General features: G+C 32.6%; 1 protein-coding gene and 1 non-coding gene across 2 annotated transcripts in view; one reads left to right on the top strand and one right to left on the bottom strand.

Annotated features, from left to right (window-relative positions):
- Positions 1-14,498, bottom strand: part of LOC115885819 (zinc finger protein ush) — a 461,524-nt gene extending 447,026 nt beyond the window's left edge. The window contains exon 1 of the mRNA XM_030904854.1: positions 14,139-14,498. Coding sequence (XP_030760714.1) covers positions 14,139-14,178 — 40 coding nt within the window. The 5' untranslated portion in view covers positions 14,179-14,498. The remainder of the gene's footprint in view (positions 1-14,138) is intronic.
- Positions 14,499-21,675: 7,177 nt separating this feature from the next.
- Trnat-ugu lies at positions 21,676-21,747 on the top strand. The gene has a single exon. It is a non-coding gene; the product is annotated as a tRNA-Thr (tRNA).

Raw genomic sequence — 21,747 nt, 5'->3', positions numbered from 1 at the left:
GGCACGGAGGGCTAAACCCCAACCGTGGAAAGGTGTAGGAGATAGATGTCCACTCCTCGGCGGATGAACAGCTGTTGTCAGAGAAGGATGGGAAATACCCTGTCAGTCTGTTATAAACCCCGTGACAATCCGAAGATTGTTCTTACTTAAATCAAAGAAAATATTTAATTTTGCTCGGTCGTAAGTTCTGAACAGAAAAAGGTGACGGTAAGATTCTGAGGCTGGAGGTTATCTCTGAAACTTCTTTTTGCTCTTTTTGCACTAACAATATTTCCCAAGTGATAATTGAGTAATGGCATACCACAAACCAAACCTATCCCTTTTCCCCTTTTCCAAACCATTTTTTTTTTTAATAAAACAGAAAGAAAACTTCCTACAGAACATAAAGAAAACTTCCTACAACCCAAGATAGACTTATGTGGGAAATGAATTGAAATTCTATATCCATCCTTCAATATTGGGACAAGAATGTAAGCGGTACCCGCTCTTTTAAAGGTATTTGGCAAAATGTAACTTTTTTACGTTTCAGATTTTTGTTTTAGTAACTCAATCTAGAGCTTTATTTTCCAAAAGCTGTATCAATATTTATATTTGGCATATACACAACCAAACTTATATGTAATCATCTATTATTTTTCATATTTTTTGAGACGTATGAAAATTTTGTGTTTAAGAATAAAACTCAGTCCTTACCAAAGACTTTTAATGAAAAAAAATCCATATAGCAATAAAATAACCAGTTCCCAAAATAAACACAATGGTATTTTTTTGGTTTCTGAAACGAAATGATCTAAATTTTTAATGGTCAAAAAGCAAAAACAAATGGAAAATCAATAATTTTAATAATCCGTGTTGCCACCTCTAGCGTCTAGCCCTTATGCAAGCCTCTATCTGCGCTGGCATTCTTCTTATTAAATTATTAACGTTGTCTTGGGATAAGTTTTTACATTCTGCTAATGCTGCATCAATAAGTTGTGCGAGATTTCCTGGATTGTTTCGACGAGCTTTAACCCTTCTTTTGAGCTGTTTACACAAGCGTTCGATAGGGTTTAGATCTGGTGAACCCGCAGGCCAGTCCAAATCTATGACACCTTTCGTTTCAAGACATTCTCGAGCCACTCTGGTGGTATGGGGAGATGCATGATAAGATTTGGCAGCTTGCCAATTTAATTTAACATTTTGTCAATTCTCATTTGTCCAGTTTTGATGTTGAAGGCACCAACATAGCCGGTCAATTTTATTTTATTATGTAAAGTAACTCCCTCCTACTGTACAACCCTCGATTACGAAGTCTTTTTCTTATTGTTTCAACTGAAACGTCAGAAGTTGTCTTTGTAGCCCTGGATGAGAAACATTGGGATTTCTTCTAGCAATATGGCACACAAAGCAGTCTTGTTCAGTTGTGCCTCTGTGACGACTTTGTCTGGGCCTGTCATTGAGAGTTTCTAGTTCCAAGTACCTTGCATATGTTTTCGATAGAACACTCTGGGTAACGCTTACTATCTCTGCTACGTTTTTTGGGACATTCCTTGTTCAGTGAGAGAAATAATTCTTCCCCTCTGTACAGGGTGGGTCAAATTGGACGCTTTTAAAGGGAAACACCCTTTTCTATAGGAGATAGACAAAAACTGTAATCGGTGTCTGGAACTCAATTTTCATCAAAAACATGATGGTGAAAACCGCACATCAATATCTGTTACCGTTTCGGAGTTACGGGGTACTTTTCAAAAATGTGCATTTTTAACAAATCGCTGTAACTTTTTTGCTATGGAAAATTTTGTATTTCTATGAAAATATTTCCAAAGCACCTTTTTACGTAGAATTTAATGGTTTAAGTATATTTTTTTTAAATTAATAATTTAAGAGTTATCAACAGACAAATTAATTTTTTATTTGGGACACCCTGTATATTTTAATTAACTGAAAAGAACTTTAAATTACCTTTCCAAAAATATAGCACAGTTGATATTTTGTTATAATCCCCTTCGAAATACAGAATTTTTAAAAGTTCGCCACTTTTAACTAGTAGGCTTTGGACCCCTTATTGATGATATGCCCCTAATGGAACTCAAAAACATATTTTTCCAGCAAGACGAGGCACCGCCTCAGAACGCTGAAGTTATCAGCACATTTTTGCAGCCAATTTCAAGAATAATTGAATAGCTAACCAAGATCCCAGCCGTTAGCCGTCGAGGCCGCAGGACTTAGTGCCTATGGATCTAATTATATGGATACATTTGCGGAAGAATAAATGTTCTTATTTTTAAATTGCCCGTATAATCTAGACAAGAATTAGAAATACTTAGCAGCTCTGAGAGGGTATCTTCCACCCCCACTGAGTTAATGAATTCCGCAAGAAATGTTCAAAAACGGCCCCGTCTGTCCATAACAGAAGACGGTCGATATGTCGAACACCTGTAGGAAAATTTCATATCTTGGTTTGCTATTTATTTTTATTATTATTAGATATAGTTTAAATGTGTTGATGTTGGTTAAATATAGTTTAAATTGTTATAAAATTCTGCATCGCTCATAGCAAATATTATTTTCCTTTGAATTGATGCTCACAGCTAGAATTTTTTTGCATTACAGCCGGTGCCGTTCAAAAGCTACTTATTTAAGTGGGCGAATTTTTATAAACTCTATATCTCAAAGAGGAATCGAGCAAAATATCAACTGTGCTATATTTTTGGAAAGGTAATTTTAAATTCTTTTCAATAAATTAAAAATATACAGAGTGTCTCATATAAAAAATCAAATTTTCTGTTGATAATTCTTAAATTATTAATTTTAAAAAAAGTATACTAAAACCATTAAATTCTACGTAAAAACGTGCTTTGGAAATGTTTTCATAAAAATACAAAATTTTCCATAGCAAAAAAGTTACAGCGATTTGTTAAAAATGCATATTTTTGATAAACACCTGTAACTCCCCCGTAACTCCAAAACGGTAACAAATATACGGTTTTCATCATCATGTTTTTGACAAAAATTGAGCTCCAGACACCGATATTAGTTTTTGTCTATCTCCTATAGAAAAGGGTGTTTCCATTTAAAAGCGTCGAATTTGACCTACCCTGTACATATGTTAATCCAACAAAAGGATTTTTTTTTATTTTTTGGATCAAATGAAAATTACCGGACAATCGTGACTTTACTACTGAACACAAAATCCACAAGAAAATAAATCAGAGTAGTCGTTTATTCTTTATTATCATGTTTATTTACAACAAAAAGCATTGTCTTAAAGCGGTATCCCAAATTTTTTCCTTGCAAAAAGTTTAGACAGAAATAAAGAGTGATTTCATATAAGTTTGGTTGTGTATATTTTGTCGAAGAAAACAATACATTGAAATATTTTTTTTCGGCCAGATGTTGTGTCGGATGTCTATAATATTCTATTTTATTTTAGGAAAGAGAATATCTGGTACGGTTCATCGTCACTCTGAGCCATTATCGGGACCATATCATCGGGACGCGAATGTTTAATTCGAGACCCTTCTGGTATCAATCTCGGCTATCGTCATCAGTCCAAACAAAGATAGCGGCCCGATAGCGTGGTGAATGGGGCCCGGGCCCCCGATAAATCTCCGGCCATTTCCAACCGTACAAAGGATACATTATTTTGAAAAACGTTCATTAAGCTGCCGCATTATCTTTTTGCGGGAATCTCATTTCGCATTTGTAATACTCTGATGGAATCCGCGCCATACATACACGCACGCAAACTCGCATACATATGAATTTATGTAAGCGCGCCAATGGTCTAGCCGTCTGGCTAGCTTTTTTTTCGCTCGTTAATGCAATTCGTAGTGATGTTTTTCAACATATTATCAAAGTTTTAGTTTAAATTTTAAATCGGAATATACTCGGTAATCGGTAATATACATATACCTTTTTCATACACATTTGTAGAATGTATTCGAATGCTTCGATCTACTGATGTGCTACTGAGGTGTTCACTGAGGAGAGAGTGTTATGTTAAAAGTCCCGTGACAATACAAAGATTGTTCTTACTTATAATAATAATAGCTCCCGTATATAGCGTTTAACGCCTTGGGAGTAACAAGGTACAGCTTGCTATACTAGAGTCGTTCGGTATACAAGGAAGGTAATGTGGCTAGCACTACGCTTCAACCGCCTATTATTACCTCAGGATTGTGAATCCCAAGTACTCATTTTAAGGCTGAGTCGACCTAGGTACCCAAACTATTTTTATTTTAATAAAAATAGTCGGCTGATGAAATGCCGGGTGTGGGAATCGAATCCACACCTTGAGATTGGTAGACGAGAGCCTGTACCTCTACGCCACCGGGCACCTTTTGTTCTTACTTAAGTACATAAATAAACCAAAGATTTTCCAATAAAGAAAAATCTTTGATTTTGAGAAATTTCTTCGAATGTCTTAGGCTATTGAAGAATTCCCCTTCGAGGTTACGGATGGAGTCTTCTAGGCTAACCCTTGGTAGGCTGGCACCCACTGTAGGAGGACTTTATTTTCTTGCCTAATTTGTTCTTACTCCTTAACAGTCTGGTAATTTTTTTACCAAACAAAACCTGTGTTTTTCATACCGACCTGATGATTTCCTGAACTACCTTATAGCCTCCCGCGTTAGATTTCTACACTCACCGGCACGAAAAACGAACACCTTAAAATTTTCATGTATTTTATAGTTTTATATATTGTAGAGGTGGGAATTCTAGTTCCTTGGGAGGAACTAGTTCCTTAGTTCTAGTTCCTCCAGAGGAATACTTCCTTGAACTAGGTCTTTAGTTCACAATAGTTCCCGACTAACATTGACATCCCCCTTGCTTGCTAATGCGTTTCGTTGTCAGTCAGAACTATTCACAGTATGATCCGTATAATTTTTATAATGTACGGATATATAACGAGACGTGTAATTGTGTATGTTAAAAACATATAGGTAAGTTTTATTGCAGATAAAAAAAATAAAAAAAACTCAAATCAGAATTTAAAAAACTATATCATAAATCAGTTGGAGCAAATATTACAAAAATTTTACGAAAAATTGCATTTTTCCTCACTTCAAGCTTTTCGTTTTTGTCTAAAAATTCAGAATATCTACTTCGTTTTATAAGATATTTCTTAATTTTAGGGGCCTAAATTGAAAGATTCCCATAAAATATTTAAAAAACAAACTAAAAACCAAAAACAGTATCCACGACAATTTTCTGTGGTAATTACGCCGCGCCGGCTGTGGCAATAGACAAGGCCGAATCCGTCGTCGTCGCCTTGTATTATATCTCGGATCTGCCGACTGAATAGATTCCCGTGAACTAGTCTTTTAATAGTTCCTCTATGTCCGGCTCCGATAACATACAACTGGCACTCTCCATGCCTGCCTAGCATCAATCGCGCTGGCTGATCCATACGTAAACTAGTAGTTTATTTAGTTCCTCTAGTTCCTTTAGGTCGGGATCCGATAACATACGGCATACGGCTGGCACTCCCCACTCCTGCCTAGAATCGATCGTGCTGACCCGATCCGTTCGTACGTAAACTAGTCTATTTAGTTTAGTTCCTCTAGGTCCGGATCCGATAACGTACGGTTGGCACTCCCCACTCCTGCCTACCATTGGGCTACACGCGCTACGATCCGTCGCCATCGCATATTATTCTATATCGGTCACAGTCTCGATCCCGGAATAGGTCCTGAGAAACCAGGAACTAGTTCCTTTCATTCCGGGGTCGGAATAGTTCATTGGAACTAGTTCGTTCACGAACTATACACCTCTAAATATATTGTGTTCTAGTGCACCGGTTTTTATGATTTTTTTAAGCAATTTGAAGCTATATTATTTGACTTTTTAATATCCCTGTCTAAATTAAAAATGAAAGTTGCTTCATTCTGTCAATTATACGAGGGGAAACAAAATGTTGATATTTTGGTGACAGTTTGTAACACCCTGTGGGATACGTTAACAAAGCAGGAAATTTAAAAATCACTTTACGATCTAGGTGTATCTGTCCTCGATATTTTTTTTTGATTCATCTCAATAGCTTTATTTTTTTGAGATCTTCGCTTTTGAAGAAGACACTAAAAAAATTAAATCGTAATCGTAGGGTTTAATATTCAATAGTCGAATATAAACAATATCAGAGTGGAAAAGTAAAGTATTTTAACTTATTTACGTCTCCTTTTGGCTAATCTGGACGGGACTAGTTTGTTTCCGTAGAATCCTAAATGTGGTCCTCGGCCATATCATGGTCAGTGACCTACCGATTTTGCGAATGTCTAAATCAACTCTTACTCACGACACTCACGAGATTCGATCTCATCCGGCCTTAAACCCGCGTAAATAAGCGGTGTGTGTCAATAGATTTTACACTCTTGCCATGGAACAGCAACACGACAATTTCAAGACGGTTATCCGTCCATCTACTCGCATCGTCTCACGTCGCTTAACTTCGGTGATCTATCGGGAACCTGTATTTCGACGTAGCTGGGCTGTTGACGTGCTTATTGATCAAATGATCAAATCAATGTTCAAAATAAGGGTCCAAGAAATACATTGTCACAATTTCGATTTTTGTTTCGGTTAAGTAGTACATAAATTTTTAATATCTATAAGATTAACCGACATTAAGTCGAAAATCATGACTCTAAATTTAGAAAATAATATCTATTTTAAAAAAATATAAATTAAATAACGATTTTATGTTAATTAAATAGAAGTTAGTATGAAATTATAGAACCCATATTACGAGTATTATAAATCTATAAATATCTTAAACATTTACATCGTGATACTTTAATTACAATTATTAATAATACGAGATAAATAAATAATAAATATTATTGAGAATAACTCTAGTTAATTATAAAATAATTTTTAAGTAATTTAACCCAACTAATTATCTAAATTAGCACAACATTATTTAAACAACTAAAATCAATAATTATAATTATTTAATAAAAAAAGTATTATTAAATAAACGTAAATAAACACAGATCTGTATATTGCCTGCGTTATTATTTAGTTCTAATAATTAGTCATTTATAGTCTGATACTCTATTCATAATAGGGTTCAGAACCAGGAAATCGCGGTACCGAAAGTACTTGGAATTCCCGGTTCTTTTGAGACATCAAAGAACCGGGACTCGAAATTATTAATTCCCTGTTCTTTCGAGACTCGGTAATAAACGGTTCTGGAAACTCTAGTTAATCCTACCAATTAGGATTCAGGTCTTTTTGGTCATAACAGAACCGGGCCTCGGTGACAATAATCAAAAAAATATTTTTTGTTACGTGAGAAAGTTCTTAGATACTTCTAGTGGTCCAAATCAAAGTCTTCTAAATAAGTAATGATGCTGTTTCTTATTGTTCTTGCTTCTTTTCTTTTTTGAAGCTCCTATAATATTTATTATGTTATGTTTAATAGATATTAGCATTTTTAATTCAATATTTTGGGGCTTTTGTCGCAAATCCAGTTAAGTTGGTTTATGTTGTTTGATGTGAAATTTAAGTTACCTATACTTTTTTCTTTACTTGTGTTCATATTAATTTTTTCATGACTGATTACTTAATAATTTGATATTATTTTCATTAAAAATCTCAATTTTTTTATCCATTTTACTTTGAAAAACCATCCCTTAAAATTAAGCAGTAAAAATCAGTAAATCCCGGTTCCTAAGAGGCGGGGTACCGAAATTCCCGGTTGCGAAAAACAGCTCCGGTTCCGGAAACCCCAATTCATAAAGAACCTTTACACAATACCTGTAATTAATAAAAAAGTTATATCAGATCTATTGTGGTCTTCTATTTATCTCTATATTACATTCTCCAGTCATTTCATTTTCAAAAAGTCTAATAACTTGGCAACTGAACCTTCCGATATACAGGGTGAGTCTTAAATAAGTACAAATATATTCAGGGGTGGTATATTTCGACCTCAGGTATGTATATTCGACCCCAGGAACACGTCTATGGGGTTTTTTCGTTAAAAAAAGATGTTGGCACGATTTTCAAATTCATTTTTTCATTTTCTTTTAAATTTCCCTGTATATTTTTCGAAAACTTTTTAGAACTGCCTGTTCGCCGCAAATTTCCCCCCGGTATAATTCCTTAATCTCAGATATTACCATAGTTACGGCTTTACTCTATGGTTACGGCAATAAAAGAGATGCAAATACAGAAAAAATCCGGTGGCTCTCAAAATTAATAAAAATATATTTTTTTTAATTTTGAAACATAAATAACTCTGTTATTTTGGACTTATCTGAAAATGGTTTAATAAGAAAAAGAAGAATAAGATAAGAGATAAGAGAAAATATGTCTCTTTTAGCAAGATCTACCAGCCCTGAGAATATTTGCACTTATTTAAGACTCATCCTGTATATAGATAGATTTTTACCAGTTCTCAATCATAGCCTAGTACAAAGATCAGCGAATTGCCAGGCTATCACACTGACTCCCGTTTCTCCTTCGGATTGACAGAATCTGCACATGGCTTCCTCTATCTATCCTAGTAGTACCAGGGTTGTTAAGTAGTTTATGAAGCAAAAATCTACGCCAAAAACCACGCGTAGTTTTTTGTATTAACTACGTTTTAAAATTTTAAAAATTACCTTCAAAAACTACACAAAAACTAAGTTAAAATATAGTAAAACATAAACAATTTAAACTTTAAACAAAAATCAAGCCAAATTCTTATCATGGAAGTTTGAAGTTATATTATATTACTACCTACAAAAATATAGTAAAACATAAACAATTTAGACTTTAAACAAAAATCAAGCCAAATTCTTATCATGGAAGTTTGAAGTTATATTATATTTGTATAAGTTAAACAACTCTCCATAGACATTCTCCATAGACATTCTCCAGGAGAATATATGATTTTTTACATCTAAAGGCACAACTTCATAATTCCCCTTTTCCCAGAAGGTATGGAGGAAGGTATGGAGACATCGACATCTTCCAACCATTTTTAACTACTAAGTATCAAAAATATCACATAATAAGGAACAAATTCACAAAACATAGATTTTTTATTTCTTTAAGTTGATCAACAAACAAAGTTTATAGGTTATGTTTTCACTGTTATTTAAAAAAACTACATTAGTTACATAAACTACACATTAACTACTCGACATTTAAAAAACTACTTGTGACATGTAGTAAATGTAGTTTATTAATTATTACGTGTAGTAACAACTCTGAGTAGTACGCATTGGCGTAACAACAGGGGTGCCGGGGATGCCGGCCCCCCCCTTGTACTGCTAGGCACCCCCCAGAGAAATCCTAAATTATGACTATTGGCTAAGTATTAATTTTTATTTGCTTGTGATGCAGTAAAAATGACGTTTTCTAGTTTTGTTTGTTTCTAGTTTTGTTTTGTTCTACAATCTACAATACTCTATATTTACTCTAGAATTCCAAATAATCACATATTAAAAATAGCTATTCTTCTTTTGAAAAAGATACTGTATAATTGAACTATCAATCATCTTTATTACTATAATAGCGCATAACTTATCGGAATTACAACGTAATAAATCTATTATTTTCGTGCCGTACCAGAAATTCAAAGAAATTTGACTGTAATATCGGTCAGAAAAATGTATTAAAATTTGAATCGCGTCATGCAAATGCTATAATAATTCTTATTCTTATTGTATGCAGTAAAGAGTTTCACTCTACCTAGATCTACCATATTAAAGTGCAAATTAATGCAGATATTTAGAAAATAAGCTCGAAAAAGCAATAAATCAAGATAAATAATATGATAAAAGATACAGTTAAGAAATACCTAATCTGAGAAACTGCCACATATATTTAAAAAATATGTTGTCTCCACAATTTTATATTCATATACAGGGTCACGACGATAAATGGCTCTTTTTTGATGGCTTTTTTGATATACTTGGCTTGATTTTTAAAGGAAGAGACAAACGGGGACTTAAGTATTTTGCAAAACAATTCATATTTACTCTAACTCCTCACTGTGGGAAGTGAGGATGAATTAAAAATTTTACATAAAATAATGTACTTTTTGAAGTGAAACTTCTTTACGCGCGCTAGGAGTAAAAATTCAAGGCCGTGACACACGAGCTAGCGAGACACAGCTTACGCCTTAAGCCGGCATCCCACGACGCGGGACTTGGCGAGTTTGGCGCGCGATTTGGCGAGCCACGCGTCGTGGGAATAAGAGCGCTCGTCGATGCGACAAGCGGCTCGGCTCGGCGCGGTTTTCCGGTCAGTTGTCGGTAAATGTGGCACAAGTCAAAGGATGAACGAGCAGGCTTGACTTGTCTGAACTTGTTGAATCATTTCCTACCATTCCCACGTAGGCTTGTATTAAACAAAAATGTTTTACAGTCTCAGTAGCGTTCTTCATATCGTCGCAGAATACTCGTTGAGATAGGTGTATTTTTTGCAAATTAAGTTTCTCATTTATTGATGTTTTGAAGAATGGAGTGGTCAAATGAACTGGTTATAGAATTTTTCAAACTTTACGAAGGAGAACCAGCAATTTGGAATCCAAAGGACCCAAACCACAAAAATAGAAATATTGTTTTTATATTATAAAGAGCGATCTTTTTCATTTTTGGCAGGAGGCTGTATGGCGATAAGACGTACATTTTGCCCAGGGTAAGAAATACGACCTCATAGACGTACGTTTTAATGGGGTTTGATATTTTTCGAGTCAAGAGTAAACTACCCTTAGGACAGTATTTATTTCAAATCTGATAAATTATATTGAATCCTCCTTACCTGAGATACTTAAGTTCTAATTTTGATAAATATTGATACAGGGTGCGTCATTAAAATAAGACATTTTTATTTTTATTATTATTTTTTTAAGTACTTACGACGTCACTGGATGAACAACAGGTTTATTATCAATAACCAATTATAAGCAATTATCAATTAATAATCGATTTTAGTTTTCAGATAGCTTCCATAATGATACGATACAAAAAAAACTAAACATTTTCAATTTATTTTGTTTACTTTAAAAAAAGTTTGCTAATACAAATGAATAAAATAATAATAATAGCTCCCGTATATAGCGTTTAACGCCTTGGGAGTAGCAAGGTACAGCTTGCCATACTAGAGCCGTTCGGTATACAAGGACGGTAATGTTGTGGTAATGTGGCTAGCACTACGCTTCAACCGCCTATTTATAACAAATGAATAAAATGAGTTACAAAATAATTTAAAAACCCAGTTTTCAGTGGAATCTGAAATATGACTTTTATTCGTTTTATTGAGGAATATTTTAAAAAATCCAAATAGTTAGACATTTAAAACTCTCTATGCTTAAAACAATCACTATTAACTTTGAAAAATATGCTCTAAACAAAGACTTATAAAACTATAACGAACTAAAAGTCAACATCTTCGACCACACCACCATAAAAAAACGATTATTAATTGATAATTGGTTATAATTGGTTATTGATAATAAACCAGTTGTTTATGCAGTGGCGTCGTAAGTTAATTAATAAAATAAATAATAATAAAAACAAAAATGTCTTATTTCTTATTTTAATGACACACCCTGTATCAATATTTATCAAAATTAGAACTTAAGTATCTTAGGTAAGGAGGATTCAATATAATTTATCAGATTTGAAATAAATACTGTCCTAAGGGTAGTTTACTCTTGACTCGACAAATATCAAACCCCATTAAAACGTACGTCTATGAGGTATCGCATTTCTTACCCTGGGCAAAATGTACGGCTTATAGCCATACAGCCTCCTGCCCAATATGAAAAATGAAAAAGATCGCTCAACAAACAACCAAGATATTGCCAATATTGGCTTGTATCTTGTATCCATCTTAAGTGGGACACCCTGTACATATGTCACTGCAAATGTCCGAAATGCGGAGTTGGTTTCGGGTTGGTTAGAGTGGTTATTTGGAGGGTGTTAATTCATTGGTAAATCCTAGGTTTAGCGCGCTTATTCTAGGTTTTACCGCATTTCGGACATTGGACAATAACATATAAGTACACATAATATTTTTTATAATTTAATTTATTTAATCACAAACATACAAAAGTAATCGGAGTATTAAAAGTAATAAATAGAACTATAAATAAGCAACAGTATCTAAATAAATCAATGCTCGGTTGCTGACATTGCGCTTTATGTTTACAATCTGTTGTAGCTTAGTAATATTTCAAACATTCATTAAGTAAACCTTATTTAATAATTTTATAATAATATAATTTATTAAAAAATTACAATCCATCGAAAAAAGCAATTAAATAATAATATTAAAGAAATAAAAAATAAAAGATAAATTATGTACTGTCAATTTTTTGAGTAAAGTATAAAAAAATAAATATAATAAAAATATTTGTTGAATACTTTAATAAAAGCAAAAAGGCCTCTTTACTTGCCCTGTTAATTTGACTCAAATCTTCGCGAGTAGAATTAGAACCAATTTCTGATGTTCAATTGGGTTCAAAATTGATATACACTTGCTTATTTTCAGTAACAATGCAGTATGCAACGAAGCACATAAAGTGGTACCATAATACAGTACCATATTACGGTACGACCTCCTGACGTTCAATTGGGGTAAAATTTGATATACTTGCATCTTCGGTGACAATTCACATGTTATGGTACCACAAAATATATAAAGTGGTTCCGTATTATTGAACCATATTTTGGTACCACTTCCTAAGGTTCGATTGGATTCAAATTTGCCGTACTTGCATATCTTCGACAATGCAATAATACGGTACTATAAAGCACATAAAGTAGTACCAAATTATGGTACCACTTCCTGGCGCTTGATTGGGCTCAAATTTGGTATACTTGAATGTCTTCGGTGACAATGCAATTAATATTAGGGTACCATGAAGCTATTTTGAAGACGGAGTCAGAAGATGGCCACCAGAAATTTACAAACTAAATAAGATAAACCCACCGTGTTTTGGCGCATTTAATTTGCCACTGGACAAGGTTATTTAGTCAAATTATTTATTTAGAACTTTAGTCGAATTAGGTATAAAAGAAAATTATCTAAAAATTATATAAAGAAAAATTGTACAGGGAGTCTTAAATAAGTGCAAATATTTTCAGGGCTGGTAGATCTCGATAAAAAACATATTTTCTCTTTACCGTTTTTCAAATAAATCTAAAATATCCGAATTTTGCTGTAAAAATTTCCCAAAAAATTGATTTTTTGCTAACATTTTGAGAACCACTGGATTTTTTCTGGATTTTCTTTCTTGTAAATTTAATCTCCTACCTATATTGCTATATTATCAACAAATTCCATTTTTTACTAAAAAAAAATCCAAATTTTCATTTTTTTTTCGCAAAAAGAACCTCATAATCGTGTTTCTGGGGTCGAAATATACTACCCCTAAAAATATTTGCACTTATTTAAGACTCACCCTGTATAAGTCGATTAATAAAGGCCCTTAATCGAATAATATATTTAAAAGGACCCCTCATCGAAGAACAGTTCTCCAAAATTAACAAGAAAAATACCGTATGATCGAAAAAAACGGCGTCCAGTTGGCTTGGAAATGACGATCAATGGCATTCCCCATATTTATGTAGATAAACAAGAATACAATATGTAACTTGATATTGACATAAGTAATAGTAATAAAAATATATTTTATAAAATAGTTACCTATCACACTAATATTATAAGTGCGAAGGAATATCTGGCCGCACACAAGCGGCACCTTTTTTTATTTGCCCTTTTATCGCAACAAGCGTTTATATCATATTAATTGTGTAAAGCAATAAATTAATGGATTTATTTTAATTCAAAGTTTATTTTCTTCATTTTAGAGCACTTGTTTTTAAAAATATTTTTTTAATTCAATAATTTTATTTATATCTGAAACAATATTATTTTTAGCCGTGTATATTTTTATAACTTGTTGCATACAGAATGTTACAATTACATTGTAACGCAAACAGTAACATTAACATTCACTGTAAAGCAATTTAATCGCACATATTTATCACGAAACTAAAACGATACAACAATAACAAAACAATTTATATTTAGTTAAAAACTAAACCGGATTCTGATTATTTCCTTATCTAGATCACGTTGTTATCAGCATCGATGTTAAAACAAACATTAAACGAACTAAAATTCCCACAAAACCAGATAAAAAGACTCACTTTTAAGCGGTTTCGGATTGCTTTGCTTTCGCCTGGACATGTTTCCAACAACGGGACAGTTTTGCAACAACAAAATGACAACAACAAAACGAAAACTCTAGTCACATGGCACGCAAAAACACAACATAAATAAACGTAAACACAATAATCAATCGATCTTGGCACTGTACGAAAACACAACAAAAATAATGGGATGAGACGCTGACGATGATAAAATGAAACACAAAAATCGGGCGAAATTCAAAATCAATCGGTGCGTGCGGGCGGTGAAATTTGAATTTTTTGCCGGCGCGCCAATTTGACACTGACAGTTCGCGTGTCGGGCGAGAGAGGGCGCGCGCTAACCTCACCCCGTTCCAAGTTGAGACGGACTGGGAGAGCGCGTCAGTGAGTCACACCGATTGTTGCTTTTTGCCGGCGACGATGCCAAGTTGTAGGAATAATCGGAGAATTGCGAATTTGTAAATGTTATTAACAATAGTTATTTTATAAATTAGCTCGTATTTTTTAAAAGTTGTGGAAAAACATTATTATAGATTATTATTATTGTATTGTTCCCAGTATTAAGTATTGTAATAAGTATACAGTATGTCCCCGGATTGTCTTTACAAGAGCAAAAACTTTGTTATTATTGATATTTTGAGAAAATGCATTTTTCATAAAAATGTTTGCTTGTTCTAAAATGGTTAATCCATTTTATACTTTTCTAAACTTCCAACGGTCGCTTTCCAAAGCTTTTGATAATTTCGGAGCGGTTCGGCTTTTTCCAGAATTATGTCGCCAAATATTACTCATTCAAATTTATTATTATTTTATTTTAATTTCTTAAATAAAATACAGTGTGTTGCATATAAGAAACTTTATTTTATATAAAGGACATTTATGAAATACCTATGAAACATGGGAAACCGACGTTATGTCACGATCCACGATGGTTTTCGCAGGTCACAGTTCACACAGCTTTTTAAGTCTTTAATGCCACTTTTTGACAATTATCACGGGTTTGAGTAAATTAAATTTAAATTAAACTCACAAGACAGCAATAATTACTATGAAGATGGACGCTTTAAACACTTTTCGGTATTTTTTCAATGACAGCGGTTTAAATTTTAAAAGATTTTATAATTTCTGAAGATCCTGACTTTGACAAGAGAAAATTATTTCTGTTCTTGTTTGCGGTTGATCTTAGCAACCGCTATAGCAGCGCCCTACAACGTATGCGCTCCAAAACAATTATAAGTTTTGGCGGCAAGTCGAGCATTCCAGTCTAAACTTGTTTTCTTTATCTATGTGTGACTACAATATGACGTAAATGGAAATTAATAATAACCATCTATCAAAGAATAAATTCAAAATTATATTACCATAGAAACGCCGTTTAATTTTTAGGACTTAAAAATTTAACTATATCTTTATGTTTTTATTTTCATTTTTTCTCTAAAATGGTGTAGAAATTTGAAAAAGTATAAAAGGGGATTAACCGATTTAGATCAAGCAAAAATTGTTATGAAGAATACATTTTTCTCAAAATGTCAATAATAAAAAAGTTTTTCTATCCGAAATAATACAACCTTAGAATACAACCAATGCTGGATTGCTTGAGACGAATTCAATACGCGCCGATCTGGCAACGCAGGGCAGCGCACTCGCAGTCCGGCGCGATATTTTCTTGTTTTCTCTTATCGGCAACAGCCCTCTTATCAATCTCGTACACATTAGACATGCGTTTGTTCTTTTGTAAATAACAAATCGTGCACCGCCGGCCGACCCTCTATTTTAATGCTGTCTCGCGCTGGCCATATCATTATCTAGCGCTCGAGGGAGATTCGGGCAGGTTAAGAAGGCATATAGAAATTCTAAAAAAAGGCGGGAAAGCACTTCTGGCTCCGCTTGACCGTTGTACGCAAAGGTGTGTTCACACGTACGGAGTAACTGCGTGTCGTACGGTCGACGAAAGCAGGAAAAAAGAGAAAGAAAATACGCCGAGTTGGCAGGAATATGTTTCGCTTGCTGAAGCTGCTGCTGGGTGTCAGGCAATGGCATGTTGCGGTAGATCAGGAACGGTGGATTTATTACGAGTAGCAAACGGAGTAGGAATAGGTGATAAATAGATATACAGGGTTGTTCACCACATACGACACGGAGTATTGTAGCTAAACGATTAGATATTTACAAATTGTAAGTTTTGGGTTCGTTCAAGGACTATTAGAGCTACAATTTAAAAATATTTTTACAAGATACAGAGTGTCCCAAATAAATAAAAAATATCAAAGTTGTATTTTTTTAAATGGAACACCCTGTATATTATTGCATTTTTAGTTTCTACGATTAAAATAAACGTAAATTTGATTAAGGTTTATTACACCTTACCGTTTTTGAAATATTTTCAATTTTGTGAAATTCCAGTATAAATTTTAAGGCTTCATGGGTTCATGGTACAATTCTTCGAGGGTATCAAAGTTTTTAATACTAAATATTTACTGAAGTTTATGTATTAATCAGTTATTGTGTTGCAATAATAAAAATTATACTACCTTATACAGAGTGCCTAAAAATTTATTTTAAATAATTACTAGCTTTAAACGGCAATAACTTGTTTAATTTAAATGGAACACCCTGTATATTTTATGAGAATCAGATGCACAATTTAATTGTCTATGAAATTGTATTATAACACTTTTTACCTATCCCTCAAGTTTTCGTAGAAAATGCATTTCCTTATAATTTAGACCTCATTAATCAATATACCCATGGAATATTGACATTTTAGATTGTTTTTAAAACAACAAATGTACAAATTATTACATTACATGCATTATTAACATACACAATATTTGTATGCAAAAAGAAAACTATTTAAATCTTTATAAAAGAATATACCATTAATTAAATATATCACCAGTATTTCCGACCAAATACTAATTAATTACATACTTAATTGTGTTCGTTAATAAATTATTCTAAATAAATGTGGATTTGAATCAGAAATCAATATAATAATAAGTTATGAAAATGAACGTCTCTGTTGTTATAAATAAGCATTTATCAAAAAATAAAATATCATTTTTAAGGTGTTAGTTTTTTACCACACTGTCTAATACACATACATAATTCAGTTTTTTTTTTCACTGTCTAATACACATACATAATTCACACATACATCAACGCAAACAGTCAATTCATGTATTTTGAATAGTGGAATCTTATTAATTGGTCGTCTTTAACAAATATTTAAACAGTTTTTTTTTTATTTTTTAATGAAATAAACGAACTATATCGACAATATTAGTAGTACTCTTTAAAAATTTGGTACATCTTTAAAAATAATCTAAAATGTCAGTATTCCATGGGTATATTGATAAATGAGTTCTAAATTACAAGAAAATGCATTTTCTACGGAAACTTGAAGAGATAGGTAAAAAATGGTATAATACAATTTGATAGACAATTAAATTGTGCATCTGATTCTCATAAAATATACAGGGTGTTCCAGTTAAATTAAACAAGTTATTGCCGTTTAAAGCTAATAATTATTTAAAATAAATATTTAAACACTCTGTATAAGGTAGTAAAATTTTTATTATTGAAACACAATAACTGATCAATAAATAAACTTCAGTAAATATTTAGTATTAAAAACTTTGATACCCTCGGAGAAAGGAAGCCTTAAAATTTATACTGCAATTTCACAAAATTGAAAATATTTCAAGAACTAGTAAGGTTTAAGTGTAATAAACCATAATAAAATTTACCTTTATTTTAATCGTAGAAACTCAAAAATGTCATAATATACAGGGTGTTCCATTTAAAAAAATACAACTTTGATATTTTTTATTTATTTGGGACACTCTGTGTCTTGTAAAAATATTTTTAAATTGTAGCTCTAATAGTCCTTCAACGAACCCAAAACTTACAATTTGTAAAAATCTAATCGTTTAGCTACAATATTCCGTGTCGTATGTGGTGAACAACCCTGTACATCGATACAATTTTTTTAAAGTGTATTATCTGTAAAAAAGGGTATAGGGCTTGATGCATTTCAGTTGATTTCAACAAATTCCTACCGCAGCGCTTCAACGGCAGAAATCAGAAATTATTAGTATGTATTTTACGCCGCCGCTGCCGCGCCGCCGTTATGTTGATCGCATTAAAATAATACTGAAATCGTAGTTTTGTCATAATGAAGTATTTTAGTTTTTTGCTAGTGCAGTTATTATGACTATAAAACACTCAGGTACGAGATTTGTGTGATGTAATAACCCTGTTTCAGGTAGCAAAAAAATAAATGAAAAAGAATTCGAACTCGGCGTCGCGCGTCGTGTTGTGTTGTGACAATTTCAAATGTTAATAAAAATGGCGAAAAAATGTTAACGCGTAAAGCAGGGACGGATACAGAAATTTATTTTAGGGGGGGCCCAAAATAAAAAGCAATGTAGAATATGCTTTTTAGGGCGCCATTTTTAACCCAAAAGCCTAATATTTTACACAATTTACAGATTTTAGGGGGGAGGCCCGGGCCGGGGGAGCGTAATTAGGGCGTTGTGGGGTGCAATAACATACAATAACTCAACTTTCCCGAAACAACATTTTATAGCTTCATAGTTTCTCACACCGATTTGATCAAAAGCTAAAATGGATTCAAGCAGTTCGACGAAACAAGTGAATAAACAAAATGCTCGTTAGAGTTGTTACATAATCAAAAATTTAAATAGGGTAGCTTTCACCTTTCCCGTACGTACTGTTTCTTGATTTTTGTAAAAACCAAATGTTAGAGCGCTTAGCAAAACATAGACACCCAAAATCTCATTCAAGTCAGAATAACGGTTTTTAAAATATCTGAAAAAATGTGTTTATTTTTTAAAGTTTGATGCCCTCTAGCTTTTGTATAGGGGTAAATTGTGTCCAATGAACTGCGAGTATGTCCACGGAATATTGGGATACCCTGCATTGGGCATAATAATCCATATACTAATTTTGTGAAAGTTTTAAAACTTTTTTCTTCAAATAATTAGCATAACATCATCTAAAAAAGCTGCATCCGCCATAAGTAATAATTATAAAATAAATAATGATTATTCATATTTATACCTAAATAAGTCTAATAATTCGTAACAGTAAGTAATAAATTAAATTTTGTGAACTTCCCAATTTTGTCGACAGCTGGTGAACCTGGTCCCATTTACAAATTAATTTTGTGAACTAAAAAATTGTATAACCAATTTTATTATAAAAAGGAGTCTCCTCACTAATATTATAAACGCGAAAGTTTGTATGTATGGATGTTTGTTATTACTCTTTCACGCAAAATCTACTTGAATGGATGTTAATGAAACTTTACAATTTTACTATAATATAGCTTAGACATCAGAGAATAACACTTAAGTTATAATTTATAAAGATATTGATATGAATTGTCCAAAATACAGGGTGTCCCATAAATAAGTGCAAGTATTTTAAGGGGTGGTAGATCTCGATAAAAGAAACATATTTTCTCTTTAGCGTTTTTCAGGGTGGCGCCTCTCATACGCCGCGGAGGCTCCAAGGAGAAAGACAGTTTGTATTGAAATTAAATTTTGTGAGCATATGTAGGTTAATTCAGAGCACTTTTTAAAAATATATAGAGCTCTAAAGGGTGTCCCCAAAAAATTACATATCAGAGTTGTGTTTTTTGTAATGGAACACCCTATATATTAATTGATTTTCGGATTCTGGGAGAAAAATGAAGGTGAGTTTTATAAGAGAAGTATATGACTAAAATGTAGGGTTTTTGACATATTTAACATTTTCTAGAAATAAAGAACAATTTTTAAATTGCAATAAAAGCTATTTAAATTGGAATTTACCCGGTATAGCCTAATATGTAGTTAAATTAACTATTGTACTTTAAATCAAATTAAAACTTAATCCAAAAAGTTATACAGGGTGGGACAAAATTAATATTGAACATTGGTCCAGTATATTATTCCGATATTCAATGGAGAATTCATGTCTCGTCAAAATACTATTAAGGTTGCCTACCCCTCAAACAATGATTTTCTTAGATATTTTCATTTACATGATTTGATCTGAGTAGATCTTTATTATTTGATAAAATCTAGGTGGCTGTGATATGTCTGACGTTACTTCATCACAGCTGTCTAATTAGTCCAACTTGAATAACTAGTTATAATTTTGTGTCAGTTAAAACAAAAAAAATTCTCAGAAATTTGCCGAAAATGCAAACTTATCCTACATCAGAGAGAATTGATATGATTCTATTAATTGGTGAATGCACTATGCATTCACCAATTAAAAGAATATTTAAATTCTCCTGATTTTATTTAGTCTGGGTTTTTATGGGGATATGTTGTTAAAGACAGTGTTTACAAAACTCGACCAACTATTGTCGACAACATAAGAGAAATAATTATTGTAGCTGCTTTTCGAGGTAGAACTCCACATAAAATGCCTTTTAAAATGAAAAGATCATTTTGAAAAGACAATCATTTTATGCAGTTAACAGGAAAGTAAGCATTTTGAGAATTTGATTGCATCTAGCTAATTTTTGTCACATAATTATAGGTTTATATTTATATGTCATCTAAAATATAAAAATGTGGAAATCACCGACAAAAATCTGACACCTGATATCAAAGTAATTTTTCAATTCATTGCTAGATGGTGTTTTACTAGGGATGCACTGGTAAACAAATATTCAAGCAAAACTAAGAAACAACTAACAAATAAATAAACCTGTAAAACTGTATAAATAAAATTGATCTTCGATTTTGAAAAAAATGATCGATTATACCAAAAGATCGTTTGATAAAAATCAACACCCAAGACCCAAAAAATCGATCGATTTTTGGGGTAAAAAGATCGATCTTCGATTAAAATCGATTCGAATCGTACATCCCTAACTGCCTATTAATCTTTTTATTCTTAATCTAAGATATTAATCTAATTGGCAATAATGTGGAATGTTAACAGGCTAACATAACAATGAATTTTGACAAAAAGCCTCAAAAATTTTAAATTAATTAACATTTGCCGGTTTATTTTTGATGGATGTCCTCTAACGTACAAACCAAGACTTTTGCATTGAAGTAAATGGTAGGTAAATACAGTATGATCGAAAATAAACGACGTCCAGTTGGCTGGGAAATGAACATCAATGACATTTCCCATATAAATTTACATATAAAATGACAGCGATCTTCATTCCATAGCCATCGCTGACGCCGTTTTTTCTCGATCATACGGTACTAAATAGGCACAGAATATACCTACTAACGAAATAAATAGGTATTTTGTACCCATTTTGTACCTAACAAAACTTTTCAGAAAATAATTAAATTAGGTGCCTAGGTCTAGGTAGGTACTTTTTGTTTTATAAACTTTTAACTTTTTATTTTACTAATCTATTTAATTAAAATTTAATTTTTAAAAATTATTAAAAAATACCCGTTTGAAACATTGCAGGCATATAATTATTTAGTTTAAATAAATGATTCTGCGAGAAATAATATATCTGACATAAACAGTATTTACATCATAAGCCTCTTTAGCTCAGTGGCAGAGCACTGGTCTTGTAAACCAGGGGTCGTGAGTTCAATCCTCACAGGAGGCA

The sequence above is a fragment of the Sitophilus oryzae genome, unplaced genomic scaffold (assembly GCF_002938485.1).
Source record: "Sitophilus oryzae breed Bouriz unplaced genomic scaffold, Soryzae_2.0 scaffold_111_pilon_pilon, whole genome shotgun sequence".
Classification (NCBI taxonomy): Eukaryota; Metazoa; Arthropoda; class Insecta; order Coleoptera; family Curculionidae; genus Sitophilus; species Sitophilus oryzae.
The sequence above is the reverse complement of the archived record's forward strand: the minus strand, read 5'-3'. Positions and strand labels throughout refer to the sequence as shown.